This window comes from Bufo gargarizans, chromosome 3 (assembly GCF_014858855.1).
Source record: "Bufo gargarizans isolate SCDJY-AF-19 chromosome 3, ASM1485885v1, whole genome shotgun sequence".
NCBI classification, from domain to species: Eukaryota; Metazoa; Chordata; class Amphibia; order Anura; family Bufonidae; genus Bufo; species Bufo gargarizans.
Genome location: NC_058082.1, coordinates 359,164,381 through 359,185,102, shown reverse-complemented (window position 1 = coordinate 359,185,102; position 20,722 = coordinate 359,164,381). Strand labels below are relative to the sequence as shown.

Genomic DNA, 20,722 nt, shown 5'->3' with positions numbered 1-20,722 from the left:
ACGTGTGAATGTAGCCTAATACTGCCTCTAAATACCTGATGAATGAGCAAACATGCGTTCCTCGGGCAGTCCAGGTATATCAGCACGCTGAAAGATTCCGATTTGCCGGTGGCAGATCACGCTGTGTAATAGCAATCTGCCACCGGCACTCTGCTGTCCTGCATGGGGACGTACAATGGCATAGTGATCGCTCCTCCCCATGATGCGGAGGACATTGCTGCATGTAATAGCAGAGGTGTTCTCTACTAGATATCTGCCGCTTCCCTCCCGACAATCGCTAGCAGCATCTGGGTGTCTAATACACCCGCTACTTAGCAGGCTGATAAACTTTGAAGAGAAAAAGATTTGTGTTGGAATACAAGGCTGAAGGTAACCAGGCTTTTTCCCTCCGATGTTTATAGGACTCTAATAAATCTGTTCCGTGGAACCATTAATTTAATTAGCATGTCCATTATAATTAGAAAAGAATTACTTGTGCTTTACCAGGAAATCTTAAGTAGATTAGTGTAAATCTACCTAGCCGACTTTCTTCTTATTTCATTTTCTGATACCCTTGAAAAACTACTGAAAGATGGCCTATCAGTACATTTAATTTTTTATTTTTTTTGTAGGAGCAAATGAACATGCAGTTATTTTTTCAATTAGATGTCAGAAAAGCAGTCACTGAAGCCTCACTTGTCCGTTCTGCATATGATAGAATGTGTCCAATTCTTGGCAAAATCTGGTCCACGGACCTATTGAAGTTGACGGGGTCTCAAAAAAACAAAAAACAAACTGATGCAACGCAAATGGCATCTATATTTTGCGGATCCGTGTTTTGCAGACTGCAAGATACATACGGTCGTGTGCATGAGGACTTTGTTGGTTGAACCTGCTGATTTTGTGTAGGAGGTGCTAATTACTTTCCCCTAGTGGCAGATTTTGGGGGGGAAGTAGATTAAGCAGTTTGATTTCAATTGGCCGATCCTTTTCTTCTCAAGGGAATAAGGCTACTTTCCACCTCCTGACCACGACGGCTACGAGGAGATTGACCCCTGACCTCTGTAGGGGCAGGAACAGAGAGAGGGTTTAAATCCCCCCCTCCCACCACCATCAACAGTGTTTCCTGTCCCTACAGAGGACAGGGGCAGAGAGAGAGAGTCTCCCTGTGGGGAGATGAAGATGGATTTTTTCCTTGGCACCTAACGGTGTTCCCCCTGCCCTCCTGAGGTCAGCGTACTAATGCTGGGCAGGGGTGAAGGAGGGAGGCCTTGCTCCATTATTAGATGTGAGCCTGCTTTCGGCTGCGATCTCCCGCCGAGCCCTTGGGGCGTTCGCCGGGTGCGCACCAAAGCGCTTCTGAAGGCGGCCGACGTCACGAGGGAAGTGACATCATCCAGGAAATTTTGGCGCCAGCAAGCGCTGAATGCCTCCTGTACCGGCATTCCTGGAGCTGTGTGCGGTCATGTCGGCTGAACCCCGCTCCCCTGGAGACCCTCCTGTGCTACCTACTGTAAGTCCCCTTTGGGGAAGCGCTTGTTACTCTGCTACTTGTTTTTAAACACTGTACCAGGTTGCCTTCTCCTCCTCCTCCACTTCTCAGGCTTGGGGCTTTTTCTCATGCATTTTTTATTCATGGCTGATTGGGATTATTTTCCCCAGGTTCCTAAGGAGGCTCAGAAAAAAGTCAGGAAACAGGCCAAATGCGTGTCCTGCCTCAAACGGCTTCCGGACGATTACCGCAAGAAACTCTGCAAGGACTGTATTTCTAGTGTCATTGCGGAGGAACAGCCTTCCTTCCTTGATGAATTAAGGTCTATGATCCATAATGAAGTAAAGACCTCCTTATCCCAGATTTCCCCTCCTCTCAGGGACCCGCCTCCACCTAAAAGACGCAGGGAACCCTCTCCCTCCTTATCCGACCCGGAGGTAACAGGGGAGGATGCTTCATCTAGAGCCTGGGAAGACGAGGAGGCTTCCTCTGATATTGACACTACTGAGTCAGAGGAAATTTTGTTTCTCGCTTGATGAGATGCCAGACCTTCTAAGGGCTGTCCGGGCCACGATGGGGATAGAAGACACCCCAAAAGCCCACTCAATACAACATGAGATGTTCGGGAGACTCCGGGTTAAGAGAACCTGCGTGTTTCCAATTAATGAAAATATTCGTGACATGGTTCTGGACGAATGGTCCAACCCTGAGAAGCGGTTGGGGGTATCCAAATCCTTCAAAAACCAGCTATTATTTGATTCTAATGAGGGGAAGATCTTCAATGAAACTCCCAAAGTGGACATTCAGGTCGCTAAAGTTAATAAAAAGACTGCCTTGCCCTTTGAAGATACCTCACAGCTGCGTGACCCCATGGATAGGAAGGTGGATAGCCTCCTGAAGAAATCATGGGAAGCGGCCATGTTCAATCTAAAAACTAACATCGCGGCCACCTCGGTTGCTAGGTCCATGAGGTTGTGGCTTGACGAGTTAGAGACTCACATTAGAGATAATACCCCCAGGGATGAGCTGCTTAGGTCCCTCCTCTTATTGAAGTCCGCCACAGCCTTCATGGCAGATGCCTCGGCCGAATCTGTTAGATTCGCTGCGAAGGATGCAGGTTTTTCCAACGCTGCCCGCCGCGCCCTGTGGATGAAAAGCTGGTCGGGCGACAATACCTCAAAGATGAAGCTATGCTCCATCCCGTTTTCAGGGGAATATGTCTTTGGCCCGGTCTTGGACCGTATCCTAGAAAAGGCCGCGGACAAGAAGAAGGGCTTCCCTGAGGAAAGATCCTTTAAAAGGAAAATATCCCTTTCGGGCCCCCTCTAGCCAGAATAAACCCTTCAGGGATAAGGGAAAGTCAGGGCGTTGGAGCTATCCTAAAGGGGGCAGAGGTAGAGGTAACCCCTCCTCCTCCCAAAACAAGTCCTCCGACAAGCACTGACTCCGTGGGAGTCCATTTCCCCGATTCCCTGGGTCCGAGACATCATAAAATTCGGTTACCGAATCTAACTTTCCTCATCTCCCCCAAACCGCTTCATCATTACAAATCCAAGTTCCTCCAGTATTCGTATAAAAATTCTGCAGGGAATTCAGAGCCTTCTAGCTATGGACGTGATAGTACGGGTCCCTCCTTCTCAACTAGGACAGGGCTTCTATTCAAATCTGTTTCTCGTACAAAAGAAAGAGGGGTCTTTCCGTACAATTATAAACCTGAAAGCCTTGAACAAATTCATAACCTACCGGAAGTTCAGGATGGAATCCCTAAAATCCCTGATCCCCTTAATAGGGAAGAATGCCCTGATGTGCTCAGAAAATCTTCAGGACGCCTACTACCACGCTCCAATTCATCCGGAATCCCAGAGGTTCCTAAGATTTGCTATCCAGGATCGCAGGGGGGTGACCAACCACTTCCAGTTTACGGCCCTCCCCTTTGGGATATCATCTGCACCCAGAATCTTTACGAAGCTGGTAGTCGAGATGGTAGCCTTCCTGAGACACAAGGGGCTAGTAATTGTTCCATACCTGGACGACTTCCTCTTGGTTGGGAATTCAGAGGACGATCTGAGATCAGACTTGCTAACCTTCCTATCTCTCACCCAGGATCTAGGATGGTTGGTGAACCAGAAAAAGTCACATCTGATACCTTCCAGCACTATCCAGTTTTTAGGTGTCATCCTGGATTCCCGGGCTCAACGTACCTTTCTTCCACCAGACAAGATCAAGAGCCTCCAACTGAAGATTCGTCTGTTTCAGAACAGGAGGTCTTGTCCTATAAGGGAAGCCATGAGCCTCCTGGGCCTTCTTTTGTCCTGCATCCCGTCCGTTCCCTGGAGCCAGTCCCACTTTCGATCCCTTCAGTCATGGATCCTCAGATCTTGGGACAGACGACAGTCCTCACTGAACCACAAGGTTCTGATTCCCCCTGCGGTGAAGGTCTCCCTGAACTGGTGGAAATGCACAGCCTACCTGTCCTTGGGAGTCGCCTGGGAGAAGACCCCCTACATCCAAGTCCTTACGGATGCAAGCGAGAAAGGATGGGGTGCGAAAGTGGGAGATCACTTCTTTCAGGGCTCCTGGATTCCGACAACCCGCTCCCAATCTTCCAATTACAGGGAGCTGGAAGCGGTCCGAAAGGCTCTGAAGGCGGCAGAAGTCCTCCTTGTGGGTCATCACGTAAAGATACTTTCCGACAATACGACGACTGTAGCATACCTTTCTCATCAGGGAGGCACGAGATCGTAGAAGTTGATGTCCATCGCAAAAAAAATCTTCGAGTGGGCAGAGTCCCGCGTGAGGTCCATCTCCGCAATCCATTTGAAGGGGATACTAAATGTGGAGGCAGACTATCTCAGTCGCCAGTTGATAGACCATACCGAGTGGTCTCTGAATCAGGACGTGTTCCAGGCTCTGGTGGAAAAGTGGGGCACCCCACAGGTGGACCTGTTTTGCCTCCAGGAAGAACGCAAAGGTGCCGACGTTTTGCTCATTGAACCCTCGAGACAACCCTTGGGCCCTAGATGCGCTGACGATTCCTTGGGACTGGGATCTCTGCTACGCATTCCCACCCTTGCCTCTGCTTCCCAGGATAATCCAAAAGCTCAACCTAGAAGACTCAACTCTGATCCTAATAGCTCCCTATTGGCCGAAAAGGAGCTGGTTTCCTTCCTTAAAGAACCTATCGATAGAGGACCCATGGCCTCTTCCCTCCAGGAAGGACCTTCTTCATCAAGGGCCGATACTTCACCCAAACTCGAGTTTCCTCAAATTATCTGCTTGGATCCTGAAGTCCAGAGGTTGAGATCCCAAGGGCTCTCTGATCAGGTGATTTCTACCCTTAAAGCAAGTAGGAAGAAAGTTACCTTCTCAATATATTTGAAGACCTGGAAGCGATTTTGTTCCTGGAGCGGCAATCCTGCCCCAAATCTAGAACCACCCAACTTCCAGATGATCTTAGATTTCCTCCAGCAGGGACTTGAATTGGGTCTCAGGCCTTCCACCCTGAAGGTACAAGTCTCGGCCCTAGCCTGTTTTTTTGACCAAGATCTAGCCAATCATCGCTGGATCAGGAGATTTGAGAGCTGCTTCTCGACTTCGTCCCTCACTAAAAACCAGGATCCCCAATTGGGACCTCAATACGGTGCTCACAGGCCTGACCCTCGCCCCGTTCGAGCCCTTGGCCAGTTGTTCTATCAAACATCTTTTTCTAAAAACAGCCTTTTTAGTGGCCATCACTTCCGCAAGAAGGTTAGGCGAGATTCAGGCTCTATCCATTCAGGAACCCTATCTCTGTATCACCGATGATCGAATTGTCCTTAAATTAGATCCAGGGTTTCTACCTAAGGTAGTATCAGACTTCCACCGTAGCCAGGAGATAGTATTACCTTCCTTCTGCAGTAATCCCTCTAATGATAGGGAGTCTAGCTTCCATTCTCTGGATGTGAGACGCTCAGTCCTGCGATATCTCGAGGTATCTAAAGGTTTCCGTAGATCCAATAACCTTTTTGTCCTTTTCTCAGGTAAGAATAGGGGTCTAAAAGCCTCCAGGTCCTCCCTAGCTCGGTGGATCAGGGATTCCATTTCCATTTCCTATGAGTCTCAGGGCCTTCCTTGCCCCACAAATCTGAGAGCCCACTCTACTCGAGCTATGTCCTCCTCCCAAGCCGAGCGGGCAGGAGCTTCCCTTGATGATATCTGTAAAGCTGCTACCTGGTCTAGCATCCACACCTTCACTAAACATTATAGGTTAGACCTATCCAGTTCAGACCTGTCTTTTGGACGTAAGGTCCTTCAGGCGGTCCCCCCCCCCCCCTAGGCTATAATTTTTTATATCTCCTCGTAGCCGTCGTGGTGATGAGGTGGAAAGCCGGAATTAGACTTACCGGTAATTCAGTTTCCACGAGATCACCACGACGGCATGCATTTTCCCTACCCCTCTTTAAGTTTTCTTGGGAGGTTATGAAGTAATACCCTCTTGTTTGTTATGCTTTGATTCTCACCACTTATTTTTGTCTCTGTAATTTTGGACACACTGGTGCTGGTGGTGGGAGGGGGGGGGGGGGGGGATTTAAACCCTCTCTCTGTTCCTGCCCCTACAGAGGTCAGGTCAATCTCCTCGTAGCCGTCGTGGTGATCTCATGGAAACTGAATTACCGGTAAGTCGAATTCCGGCTTTCACACTTGCGGCAGAGTGCCCACAGGTTCTACATATGGCCATATTCACCTCCTCTGGAGGCTTAACAAAATACTGCCACACTGACTGCTACCGCCGCTGCCTACGTGCACTGTTACTTCCCCGGCGGGTAGGCTCCTGAGAAGCGGATGGTCTACCCCAAGCACGTTTGGCTCCCGACCTCCCACTGCTGCCACCCTGCTGACTCCCGGCCACTTGCTGGCTCACGGGCAAGCTGCCACCCTCTTCTCCCGATGATGATGAAGCCCCTTCGTCACCCGGCTCCCAAGTGCGATCAGCTACATAATCATCGAGTACTGTCTGTACATCACTGATATCCTCCTCAACCGTCTCTGGGTCAGGAGCCTGACCGCTCGCAACACGAGCTCCCACACCACTCTCCTCATCACTACTTGCCCGCCTAGCAGAGGAAGCAGCAGATGTCTCCCCCAGATCTTGGCTGGGCAGTAGCTCGTCCTCTCTGAAAAGTGGAGCCAAGCCTACGGCATATGATACTTCTCACACTGAGGGAACTGAAAATGACAGAGGAAGCTTCAGGACAGGTGGCGGCACAGGGCCTGCTCCCAGGCCATGCCAACTAAGCGTTGTGTCAAAGGAACCAATCGACTCTTGGCTGGGGGTGTCTGATGTTACTTGGGAAGAAGTGGATGACTGAGTCAACCATTCAAGAACCGCTGGGTTGCTGGTCAAGATGCGACCCCTGCTGCCACACCCCCTTACTCTGCTACGACCTCTACCTGCGCCAGAAACATTTGTGTCTCTGCTACTCCACTGTGCAGGGCCTGGCACTTCTCTGTCTGACATATTGTTAGATCAAATAAATAAATAAATACACCCCAAAAATGTCAAATTTTCTCACTTCAGCACACTGGCTAATTTCCTGAAATTCGGATCGAATTCCACTTCGTCAGCTTCGATTCGCTCATCTCTACACATGTCAATGATTTCCATCAGTGATCATGACAACTAGGCCTTAGCGTTCATGCGCACAACCATCGGATACAGTCAGTGTCACTTGGCTCTTACATCAGTTGCGTTTTAAATTGACTGAATACCTGCACTAGATTAGTTCCCTGGAAACACTGGTGGTACTGGCTGACCATCAAATGTGTTCTGACTCTCCCCTGAGATTTATGAGAAGGGTCGGGCATGTTAGATTTCAGCATGGCCAATCCTATTCTAGATGAGCCTTCTCCAGAGGTGTCTGGCAATGGCTTATTACCCTCTCCCCATTGAGAACATGTGTGTGTGTGTGGTGGGTTTGGGGGAATAGAGGTCAACCAACAGCTATTTAACCCATGTGCCTACTATACTTAACTTTAACTGGGATCAGAATTGGTGCATAACGTCGCCTCTTCCTCAAACAATGAGCATCCTGTATTAAGTGGAAAGGGAATATCCATTTAAAGGAAACCTGCACTTGAAGTGCAGTGCAATCTGTGGACAGCATGTGTATAGAGCAGGAGGAGCTGAGCTGATTGATATACAGTTTTATGGGAAAATATCTAGTATGACTTGTATTTTATTCTTTGAAATTTATGCTCATCCTGTGAGTCATGTGGGTGGTCCTGCTCAGTGACTGGCAGCTAACTATACCCAGTACACGGATAGCTGTCACCCAACAGGACCACCCACATGACTCCTAACCAGAAAATGGGCAGGAATTTCAATGAAGAAAATAGATTTTATACCGTATCCTATCCCATAAAAATCTTTATATCCGCTCAGCACCTCCTTCTCTATAACATGAAACCTGCAGATCGGACCTCCTTCATGCTGACTAGTGACCTGCGGCACCTTCTCGGTTAGTATACGCTTATTCCCTGTATTTAGGTCAGTCAATCTACGATATGTTTTAGCTGACTGCAACGGCACCAGGGAAGGCTTGCTTTGGGGGGGAGGAGGAAGAACAGAGATTGTTTTAGGAAACTGATCCGGCCATTGATTAACGTTGTTTATAAAGCCGAAAAAAGACATTTGTCCATCCAGACATTTGGCCTGTTATCCTGCAAGTTGATCCAGAGGAAGGCAAAAAACTCCTGTGAGATAGAAGCTAATTTTCCCATTTAAAAGGGCTTCTGTCACCCCACTAAACCTTTTTTTTTTGCTTCCTTATAATCCCTACACTGCGATTTATAGCTGCATGATCTAATTAATCATTTTGGTCCTGTAGATTTTGTTAAAAACATGCTTTTAAAATATGCAAATTACCTTGCTACCAGCAAGTAGGACGGCTACTTGCTGGTAGCAGCCGCATCCTCCGATCCTCTCCGCATTGTCATTGACAGGGCCAGGGAACGGAATCGTTCTCTGCTGGCCCTGCCTGTTTTTATTCAAAATCTGCCGCCTGCGTCGCGGCCGTACCTGTCTTCAATCGGCGCCGATGGCGTCACATCTACACCCGGCGCAGGCGCATTGAGGATGGAGTGGCCGAGGAAAAGGGGGAAAAATTCCTTCCTGACTCTAATCGGGCAATCAGAATAACCTGTAATAATATTACACTCCAGAAATACATCTAAGCCCCTCTTGAACTCTTTTATTGTACTCACCATCACCACCTCCTCGTCCCCTCGTCACAGTCACCGTCCTGAGGATAAATAGATGATGGGAGAGATCTCTGTACTGACCCTTGATATATTTATACATAGTTGTTAGATCTCCCCTAATTTTGATAATCTTAAAGGGTACTGTAGTCCCCCCATTCCAGTTATTACTTTAGTTGCCCTCCTCTGGACCCTCTCCAGCTCTCCTATGTCTGCCTTGTTCACAGGAGCCCAGAACTGTACACAGTACTCCATGTGTGGTCTGATTAGTGATTTGTAAATTATGTGTACGTTCCCCAAAATACTCTGTGCTCTGTCTAGGCGACCTCAGATGTCAGCTGGCTACATTACACTAGAATTTTTTGTCCTCTTTCCCTTTTTTGTGGTGGTTATACAAAGGCGAGGGGGGGGGGGAAGTATTGGATGCAAACTGGAAAACCACAGCAGAAAGGCATAGGATTTTTTTTGGCCGTGTAAACATGATCTAAAGAAAAAGCAATTAAAGAGCATCTGTCAGCAGATTTGTACCTATGACACTGGCTGACCTGTTACATGTGCGCTTGGCAGCTGAAGGCATCTGTGTTGGTTCCATGTTCATATGTGCCCGCATTGCTGAGAAAAATGTTTTAATATATACAAATGAGCCTCTAGGAGCAACGGGGGCGTTGCCGTAACACCTAGAGTCTCTGCTCTCTCTGTAAGGCCCCTTGCAGACGAGCGTGTCCGGATGCGTTGCGAATGCGTTCAGTGAAAAATGCACGATTTCGCAGGCAAAGTCATTCAGTTTGAGTTTTTATCGCGCGGGTGCAATGCGATTTAATGCGTTGCACGCTCGTGATAAAAAAAAACCTAAAGGTATACAAACAACATCTCTTAGCAACCATCCATGAAAAATGCATTGCATCCGCACTTGCTTGCAGATGCGATGCAATTTTCACGCAGTTCCATTCACTTCGATGGGGCCAGCGTTGCGTGAAAATCGCGGAATTTAGAACATGCTGCGATTTACAGCAACGCACAAGTGATGCGTGAAAACTAACGCTCATGTACACAGATCCATTGCGGGCGCAATGCATACGCATCACGCATTTCACACGCGCGGAATACTTGCTCGTGTGATAGAGACCTAACTACCATGCCTTCTCAGCTTTGACAGGGCAAAGGAGTGAAAACATTTTCACACAGACCCTGTAAATCAAAGTATAGAGAGCAGCAGAGAGGGCAGAGCCTCTAGGTCACGCGTGGCCAACCTGCGGCTCTCCAGCTGTTGTAAAACTACAACTCCCACTATGCCCTGCTGTAGGCAGCTATCAGCCTGCTGAGAGTTGTAGTTTTGCAACAGCTGGAGAGCCTCAGGTTGGCCATCCCTGCTTTAGGTGTAAAGGCAATGCCCCCGTTGCTCCTAGAGGCTCATTTGCATATATGAAAACTTCAGCTGCCAAATGCACATGCAACAGGTCAGCCAGTTTCATAGGTATAAGGCCTCCTGCACGCGACCGTGTGCGCCCTATTGCGGACCGCACTACAGAGTGTTTCCGTGGGGTTTCGTCCCGTACTTCCATTCCGCAAAAAGATAGAACATGTCCTGTCTTTTTGCGGAACGGCCGGATCGCGGACCCGTTAAAGTGAATAGGTCCACGATCTGCTGTGGCTGCCCCGCGGACGGTGTTCGTGCATTGTGGCCCGCAGCACGACCATGGGGTGCACACGTTCGTGTGCAGGAGGCCTAAATATGCTGATTGATGCCCTTTAATATCATTGAAGAACAGTATCAATTAAAATATTGAGGTTTGAAAAATGAAGGGATTTGCTCACTTTTCTTTCTCCCTTAAATAGTTCCCGTTTTATTTTACAGAGGACTTCATTCCCCTAAGGAAGACTGCAGCCATGGAGAATGGACAGGAAATGCCAGAACAACCGGTAACAATTTTTCTACTTTGTAGTACGTGAATAGACGTCATGCTTTTAACCCTTTTACTGCCAAGGACATATGCAGTATGTTGTGAGTTTAAACAATAAGCTATTGGAGCTATAGTAAAAGGTATATAGCTTAATTTTAGTTGTTTGTTTAGTTTTTTTTAGCTTCTCATCCTATCTTTGCACCGTCCATTTTCTTTGTTTACAGACATGCAGTCATGTCCCATAGTCTCCCCGGCACATGAGGGCACATGTTCCCTTTATCTGCTCGGCTCCTCTGTCATTATAACAATTGATCCTCAAATGTATCGGTTGCACTAAAACCTGTACAATTAAATGAAGAATCTGTAAATGTTGTTGAAGTTTGTAACTTAAGACTAAAGATGACCCCAGTCAGATAGCTGTTGCATAATGCACGTTCCAAATAAATAGACCGAGTTTTTAGGCTGACAGTCATCACATGTGGTGGATGACTTTATTTTTTTATACCTTTTTTATTTTGTTTAAAACATGTTTCAGTGTTTTCACTTTTTGTATATGAATTGGTGTTTTACACCCTTTAAGACCCTTTTACATGGGCCAACCCAGCCGGCAATTACCGGGAGCAAAGAGTTTGTTCCCAATAACTGCCTTGTTATCAAAGGAGGTGAGAGCTGCATTTACATGCATCTAATGCTTTTACATTCATCTCCACTGTATGGGGATGTGGAATTACTGCTGCGATTACTCGTCCTCATTGAGAATCGTTGTTTCTGAGGAGCAGATCCCTCTTTAGACAGCACAGATTGCTGTCCAGAAAGGATTATTTAGGTGTCTGCAGCAGCAATGCTTTCACCTGATGAATGAGTGACACCTGGACCCCCACCGATCAGCTGTTTGAGAAGGCACCAGAATTCATAGAGGAGAATGAACACGCTATGCAAGAGCTTCTCTGTCCTCGTTCTAGAAATCGGTGATATTCTCAGCACTCAGACCCCCACCAATGTCTCTATGACATGTTAAATCTTTTATGATATGCAGCACCGCAGCCTTCTCGTAGCTCACCAAGCACAGCTCTGTATATTGTATGGCGGCTGTACTTGGTATTGCAGCTCAGCCCCATTCACTTTTATTGGTATGAGCTGTACCTAGGCCATGTGACTGATGAACACAACATCACATGGCCTAGGTAAGACTGGAGAAGGCTGTGGCTCTACTGTGACCACCACTGCCTTCTCAAACAGCAGATCGGCAGAGGTCCCAGGTGTCAGACCGCCACCTCTCAGATGCCAATTACCTATCAATCAGTTAAAATAACCCCTTAAGGCCTCTTGCACACATTCCGTTTTTGAGGATTACGTTTGCGGAACTATTCATTTCAATGGTTTTGCAAAAAAAAAAAAAAGGAATGTACTCCATATGCATTCCATTTTCCTATTTCTGTTCCACTGAAAGATGGAACTTGTCCTTTTATTGCCCGAAAATAACGATACATGGCTCCATTCAAGTCAATGGGTCCGCAAAAAAACAGAATGCATCCGTATGCCTTCTGTTTCCGTTCAGTTTTTTCAGAACCATCTATTGAAAATGTTATGCCCTGCCCAATTTTTTTCTGTATTTACTGTTTAAAGGGAACCTGTCATGTGGATATTTGATTATAATCTAGCTAATTATATACAATCATAAAGTACCTTAGATGTATTCACTTACTGGTGTGACAGATGGTTACCTCATAATATACACACTAAGATGCCGCATGCTAATGAGCTGATTTGAGTCCAGCGTGATGTCATTGAGTCAAGCGTATATTTAATTCAGAGCTGTATCCACTCCCCTGCCCACCTGCTGCTGATTCATATGGAAAATAACTGTCAATCAGCAGCAGGTAGGTGGAGAGAGTCAGGAGCTCATAAATAGGATTCCTCATTATCAGCTGGAGCTTTTCAATACAAGATGTTGGCAGATTGACTGGGTCAATTAAAGAAAGTGACCCAGCATTTTGCTAAGAGAATCAGTCACTTATTTATGTTGCCCTTAGTTAGGACAGCATAAAACAGGTGACGGGTCCTCTTTAAACATTATGCTTCCATTTCCATATGTGATCTGCAAAAAACGGATCACAAACGAGACTGAACGGAAGCGGAAACACTACTGAAACAACGGAAAAACTGATTTGTGAAAAACGGACTGCAAAACCATACGGTCGTGTGCAAGAGGCCTAAAGTCCAGGGACTCCAATTGCTCAATTATTTGTCTGTTTGCTGTCTGATCCTTGAAGTAGATAACTTTACAGCTGTAGAACATACAGTACAGACCAAAAGTTTGGACACACCTTCTCATTCAAAGAGTTTTCTTTATTTTCATGACTATGAAAATTGTAGATTCACACTGAAGGCATCAACACTATGAATTAACACATGTGGAATTATATACATAACAAAAAAGTGTGAAACAACTGAAAATATGTCATATTCTAGGTTCTTCAAAGTAGCCACCTTTTGCTTTGATTACTGCTGTGCACACTCTTGGCATTCTCTTGATGAGCTTCAAGAGGTAGTCACCTGAAATGGTCTTCCAACAGTCTTGAAGGAGTTCCCAGAGATGCTTAGCACTTGTTGGCCCTTTTGCCTTCACTCTCCGGTCCAGCTCACCCCAAATCATCTCGATTGGGTTCAGGTCCGGTGACTGTGGAGGTCAGGTCATCTGGCGCAGCACCCCATCACTCTCCTTCATGGTCAAATAGCCCTTACACAGCCTGGAGGTGTGTTTGGGGTCATTGTCCTGTTGAAAAATAAATGATGGTCAAACTAAACGCAAACTGGATGGAATAGCATGCCGCTGCAAGATGCTGTGGTAGCCATGCTTGTTCAGTATGCCTTCAATTTTGAATAAATCCCCAACAGTGTCACCAGCAAAGCACCCCCACACCATCACACCTCCTCCTCCTCCATGCTTCACGGTGGGAACCAGGCATGTAGAGTCCATCCGTTCACCTTTTCTGCGTCGCACAAGGACATGGTGGTTGGAACCAAAGATCTTAAATTTGGACTCATCAGACCAACGCACAGATTTCCACTGGTCTAATGTCCATTCCTTGTGTTCTTTAGCCCAAACAAGTCTCTTCTGCTTGTTGCCTGTCCTTAGCAGTGGTTTCCTAGCAGATATTCTACCATGAAGGCCTGATTCACACAGTCTCCTCTTAACAGTTGTTCTAGAGATGTGTCTGCTGCTAGAACTCTGTGTGGCATTGACCTGGTCTCTAATCTGAGCTGCTGTTAACCTGCGATTTCTGAGGCTGGTGACTCGGATGAACTTATCCTCCGCAGCAGAGGTGGCTCTTGGTCTTCCTTTCCTGGGGCGGTCCGCATGTGAGCTAGTTTCTTTGTAGCGCTTGATGGTTTTTGTGACTGCACTTGAGGACACTTTTAAAGTTTTCCCAATTTTTCGGACTGACCTTCATTTCTTAAAGTAATGATGGCCACTCGTTTTTCTTGCCATAATACAAATTCTAACAGTCTATTCAGTAGGACTATCAGCTGTGTATCCACCTGACTTCTCCACAACGCAACTGATGGTCCCAACCCCATTTATAAGGCAAGAAATCCCATTTATTAAACCTGACAGGGCACACCTGTGAAGTGAAAACCATTTCAGGTGACTACCTCTTGAAGCTCATCAAGAGAATGCCAAGAGTGTGCAAAGCAGTAATCAAAGCAAAAGGTGGGTACTTTGAAGAACCTAGAATATGACATATTTTCAGTTTCACACTTTTTTGTTATGTATATAATTCCACATGTGTTAATTCATAGTTTTGATGCCTTCAGTGGGAATCTACAATTTTCATAGTCATGAAAATAAAGAAAACTCTTTGAATGAGAAGGTGTGTCCAAACTTTTGGTCTGTACTGTATAACATTTTGTTACTTTACATGTTGATAAGTTACATGTACACTGCATTTTATACATTGTGGTTAAAAAAAATGAGGTTCCTTTTATAATGTGTATAGCAATTTAGAAAGGTTTTACTATCTCAAGACATATAATGAGGCTCAGTTCACATTCTTACTTTCTTACCCCCAAAAAACATTTGAATATGTTTTTATTTTTATGAACAGCATAGTCTGCAATGCTATACTTTCCGTCACCCTGCTAATTGATCCCTTAAAAGAAAATGGTCACTTTACAAACCAATAGCTCATACCAACCAGTAGATTAGTATTTTTTGAACGAATATCCAACCTTTTTTGATCTACGGTATGTCTCAAAATTAAGTACACCCCTCACATTTTGTATATTTTATCATATAATTTTATAAATAATTTTTTTATTATCTTTTCATGTGACAACACTGAAGATCTGACACTTTGATACAATGTAAAGTAGTCAGTGTACAGCTTGTATAACAGTGTAAATTTGGTGTGCCCTCCAAATAACTCAACACACAGCCATTAATGTCTAAACCGCTGGCAACAAAAGTGAGTACACCCTAAGTGAAAATAGCCAAATTGTGCCCAAAGTGTCAATATTTTGTGTGGCTACCATTATTTTCCAGCACTGCCTTAACTCTCTTGGGCATGGAGTTCACTTCAGTTTTACAAGTTTCCACTGGAATCCTCTTCCACTCCTCCATGATGACATCATGGAGCTGGTGGATGTTAGAGACCTTGCGCTCCTCCACCTTCCGTTTGAGGAGGCCCCACAGTGTTCAATAGGGTTTAGGTCTGGAGACCTGCTTGGCCAGTCCAGCACCTTTTACCCTCAGTTTCTTTAGCAGGACAGTGGTTGTTTTGGAGGTGTGTTTGGGTCGTTATCATGTTGGAATACTTCCCTGCGGCCCAGTTTCTGAAGGGAAGGGGGATCAGGCTCGGCTGCAGTATGTCATAGTACATGTTGGCATTCATGGTTCCCTCAATGAACTGTAGCTCCCCACAGCCAGCAGCGCTCATGCAGCCCTGGCTACTTTACATTGTGTAAAAGTGGCATATCTTCAGTGTTGTCACATGAAAAGATGTAATAAAATATTTACACAAATGTGAGGGGTGTACTCACTTTTTTGTGAGATACTGTAGATGCTTTTAATTTCATTGTATTGCAAAGCGGCGTGTTCGAAAATCTCTTCAGGCGGGGCATATGACCCCAATATTTGCAACTGTTTACCCTACAGTTGTATATTTTGGGATCACATTGATTAGGACAATTTTCTAGGTTACCTTAAAGGGGTTGTCTCACTTCAGTAAGTGTCCATATTGCTTCCTTTGCTGACTGGATTCATTTTCCCATCACATTATACACTGCTCGTTTCCATGGTTACAGACCACCCTGCAATCCATCAGTGGTGGCCGTGCTTGCACAATATAGAAAAAAAACACTAGTCTATGTGCGCTCCCATGGTCCTCGCCACCAGAGAGGCTGACGCTTTTTCCTATAGTGTCCAAGCATGACCACCACTGATGGATTGCAGGATGGTCTGTAACCATGGAAACGAGCAGTGTATAATCTGATGGAAAAATGAATCCAGCCAGCAAAGGAAGCAACATGGACAATCACAATACAAGTAAGTGGCTTGTATTAACTTTCTCTACATGATAAATGCCACTTACTGAAGTGAGACAGCCCCTTTAATTAAATGAGCAAACTTGTGACAGTAATTGCATAAAAAAAAAAAACTGTACTGTACATCTGTGGATTTAGGGAGAAAATTTCCTTTGCGATGATGTGGATTAACTGATAATCGTTCTCAAGTTTCTCTCCAGCAACACTACTTATAAGCCACATCCTTCAGTGTGCAGCTATAGACACTCATTGCCTTCTGGAGAGATTTTTTTTTTGCAGCTCGTCCGATACTCAGTGTTTTCTGGAAAGATGCTATACCTGGCCATGTGATAAAAAACGCTTCTGAAGAACTATACTGAATCTTAAAATTGATATAAGGTGATACTTTTTTGAAAAAAATTTAAGCTTTCTATCAAAAATAAAATCAAGATGACCGCTTCTGTGTGAAAACCGTGTGTACAACATTTTCTTTAATCTCTGCCGTCTGGGCAGACTTTCACGAAGATTGAAGTTTATATTTTCAATTTTTTCTTTTTCTTTAATTAGGTCAAAAAAGCCAAAATGCAGGATGCCGGAGAGGAACCTATAAGGTTAGTAAATGTGAAAGGGACTTTATCTTTACTTTTATCGCTCACTGCTGCTGTTTTTTTTTTTTTTTTTTTCAGTTGTGGTTAATATTGGAAATTTTTCAGCTTTTGGTCCTCTGTTTTGTGAATTCACAATGGATTTTTATGTATCGGGGGGACAGGGTGGTTTCCTTATTATATGTCTCTGTTGGGTTTTATGTGGACTGTTTGTACAACTACTTTTAAAGTGATTTGCTAATATTAAATGTAATTTCAACTGCTGGAATCAGTGCTTTATGGGAAAGCTGTACTGATTATTCTCGCTCCTTGCTCTTGTCCATCCAGAGGCGCCATATACACTGAACATTAGGTAGGTACAAGTGTCGATACAGGAACCCGTTCATGCTGGTTTGGGAGAACACCTCAAAGGCTGCGCTATGAACTCTAGTTTACAAGCGCCATATGAACATGGCCTTACCCTTTCCCAGTTACCATTGCTGTCTGCCGAACATGTAATTATCTAATAAATGCTAATTGTTCATTGTCATCTCTGTATTATTTTTTTCAAGGCAAGTGAGTAACAGTGAAAGCAGCGCGCAGAAAGGTGAACTGCCTTCAAACCACTCAGTTTCCAATGAAAGTGAGTATGAACCAAAATCTTACTGTAAAATGGAATGTAAAACCCCAACTATAATCAGTGAAATTCCAGCAATTTTTTTTTTTTTTTTTTTTTTTTTTTTTAGACAGAAAAATGTTTAATTCATCTAAGCATCAACTCTTAGTAGCGAGTCTAACTTCGACCCACTTTTATACACTATTTTACAGTTTTAGGTGAAGTTGGCTCATTTTCACCTTTTAAACCGCTGCCAGTGGGGACATGAACATAGAGCATGCTTTTTTCACCCTGCTGGTGGCTCCATGCCTCAGAAAAAAACGTTTGATCCTATGTGCAAATAAAGTGCAAGTGCTATGTTGGGTGGTCCATAGCACAGCAAGAGCCCCGACACTCCTCTCCTAACCGAGCCCAACTCCCCCCTTGCTCCTGATTGACATCTCCCTCCCCTCCAAACATCACGTACCTCCACTCTGAAACCTTATGAAGGTGCAGTGTACAGCCTGACCTCCTCAGGTGGTAATATACCGCCTGGCTGGGCGCTGCACTAGATTTCAGAGCGGGGATGCATGACGTTGAGAGGAGATTGAAATGTCAATCAGGAGTGAGGGGGAGTAGTGGGGCTCCAGAGACCTGGGTTCTGTCAGGATTTGCTTGTGTCATTTGATCTGGCATAAATGTCACGGCTCTTTTATGCATGGATCTTCTCCTATCAATCACTTGCTGCAATGTCTTCTGTAGTAAAAATATACAAAAGTGCATTACTTTATAGGATCTTCTTTAAAGTGCTACGGCCATTTTTCTGTCATCGTGGTCTTAAAGGTCACCAAGTTGAACAAGGGCTCATGTACACAAACGTATTTTCTTTCTGTGTCCGTTCCATTTTTTTGCGGACCGTATGCGAAACCATTCATTTCAATGGGTCCGCAAAAAACAAAAGTTACTCCGTGTGCATTCTGTTTCCGTATTTCCGTTCCGCAAAAAAATAGAACATGCCCTATTATTGTCCGCATTACGGAGAAGGATAGGACTGTTCTATTAGGGGCCAGCTGTTCTGTTTTGCAAAATACGGAATGCGCATCCGTATTTTTTGCGGACTGAAAAATACATACAGTCGTGTGCATGAGCCCTAAACTGTATGTTGTTGAGAAAGCAACTGTCCAATCAGGAGCTCATTGATTGTGTGTGACACACTACTGGTAATGGATATTTTTTTTTATTTTTATACATTTTCCTCAGATCTTGCTGCTTGGCTGTGTTTTACCTCAGCTCCACTAGGGCAGAGTGGTGTTCTGTGGTTTCAGTTTAGTTTTACTTTAGGGACTTTAAAGTGTAACTGTCATGTTTAAAAAAAAAATTAAAATACTGTTTTAGCATATGTTGCTGCAGCAGTCTTTAATTTCTTCACCTAACGCTGTTTTCCTTAAGTTAGTTAAACCTTAGTTACGGATGTTTTAACCTCTACAATATGAGGATCTTCTCAAGATGTCCCCACTGCCAGTTCTCTGAGGCCAAAACTGCTTTCCTTCACTTCCCATATACACTTGCTGTAGCCAGCAGCTTCCTGCCAGCCAATCAGATTGGATTACTGAGAGGCAGGAATGCTCCTCTGTCTTCTGTTAAATGGGTTGTCCGCATTCAGAGCTGAACCCAGACATACCCTTATTTTCACCCAGACAGCCCTCCTGAGGCTAGCATCGGAGCATCTCATGCTCCAATGCGCTTCCTTTCCCTGCGCTAAATCGCGCAGGGCACGGGCTCTTTTGTTTTCAATAATACACTGTCTGGCGGAAACTTCCGCCCGGCAGTGTGTTCGGTGACGTCACCGGCTCTGATGGGTGGGCTTTAGCTCTGCTCTAGCGCTAAATCCCACCCATTAGTGCCGGTGACCTCACCGGGGTTCCTGGCAGCCCCATGGAGAGCCCTGGTACGTCACCGGATCTCCAAAAAATTCCTTTGCCCTGCACAATTTAACTGCTCCGATGCTCATGTCAGGTGGGCTGCCTGGGTGAAAATGGAGGGGTGTCCGGGTTCAGCTCTGAACCCGGACAAGCCCTTTAATACTAAAGGGAAGACAGACAAGCCACAGCAACTGTCTTTTAAGGGACCACTTGAATGGGACAGGGGACATTAATGAGAGCTGTTATTATAAGGTAATTATCATTGACAGACTTACTTGGGTATACATGCCTAGCTCTAATGAACTAGCAAATAAATAAAAATTACAGTTACACTTTAAGGTAGTCTGGCAAACGCCTCATTTTTCATGATTGGCTCAGGCTGCTGTTTTCTCCCACCACCTGCAGCTCTGCCTCCTCAAATTGGCTGCTGCAAGTCTTTTTAAGTCTCACCAAGAAGTACTAAACCACCAAAACAGCTGGCGATCATTGGGCATGCACGCTCCAAACTGAGCATGCATGTGCAAAAGTAGACCGATACTGTATATTTTAAATAGGACTACGTTTTCATACATTTTACATACATGATATAGAATAACTTGATGGATATGTAAATTCATCCTCTGTGTTCCTTATGTATTGTAAAAGTTTTCTTAAATTTCTCAAAAATGTTTTATGTGATTTTTATTTTGTTATATATTTTTATGTATTTTTTGGGGTAAGTATGCCTGTCTTATTGCTACAGTAGCCGGTGTACCATGCATTAAATTTCATTTGGGATTTTTACCTTTCTCTAGCAGTCCTTCCCTGTGCTGACTACATATCTCGCACCCCTGGTGACTACACCAGCCAGCTGTATTCTTCAAAGTAAGCTTATTTTAACACCTACCTATTTCAGCAAATATGATATTTGTGTTTTTTATATTTTAACATGACAATCGCCTTCACTCTTGATTTAATAATAATGATTATTAATATTCATTGCTTTGAATTTTCAATATTTGTTGCACGACCCAATAGTATGAATCATAACCAAAGCTCCACAGCTTCTCTGTAGCATTGCACCACAATTAAAGGGTTTCTGTCACCCCAATTTTCGCTATTAAACAGGCTGACATTATAGATGTGAAAATGTCACCTGAATTTAACTCTGCATTTCTTTTATTTAAGTATGCCCCCGTTTTCGTGTAATTTTAACTTTTATTATATGCAAATGAGCCTCTAGGAGCAGGGGGGGGGGGGGGGATGCACCTGCTCCTAGAGGCTCCGTTCGCCCACCTCATTTCCACCCTCTTCTGTCTTGATTGAAAGGTCCAGGCCAGCGTTGGTTCTCCTGCTGACCCCATCTGCTGTGTAAATCTCACGCCTGCGCCGTCCCGTTCAGTATTCGGCACAAGCGCAGTGAGAAAGCCGGCTGCTCCCCCTGTTCCTAGAGGCTCATTTGCTTATAATAAACGTTCAAATTACACCAAAATAGGGGCATACTTAAA

At 44.9% G+C, this 20,722-nt stretch overlaps 1 protein-coding gene across 2 annotated transcripts in view; it reads left to right on the top strand.

The window, feature by feature from the left end:
- The window catches only part of EYA3 (EYA transcriptional coactivator and phosphatase 3), an 87,074-nt gene that overhangs the window by 23,663 nt on the left and 42,689 nt on the right, over positions 1-20,722 (top strand). Inside the window, exons 2-5 of one of the 2 annotated variants that reach the window (XM_044287905.1) lie at positions 10,563-10,627; positions 16,702-16,745; positions 17,291-17,361; positions 20,033-20,099. In XM_044287905.1, the coding sequence (XP_044143840.1) occupies positions 10,595-10,627; positions 16,702-16,745; positions 17,291-17,361; positions 20,033-20,099 (215 nt within the window). In that variant the 5' untranslated portion in view covers positions 10,563-10,594. Of the gene's footprint in view, positions 1-10,562; positions 10,628-16,701; positions 16,746-17,290; positions 17,362-20,029; positions 20,100-20,722 lie in introns of both variants that reach the window. The other variant, XM_044287904.1, reaches the window with a different exon arrangement.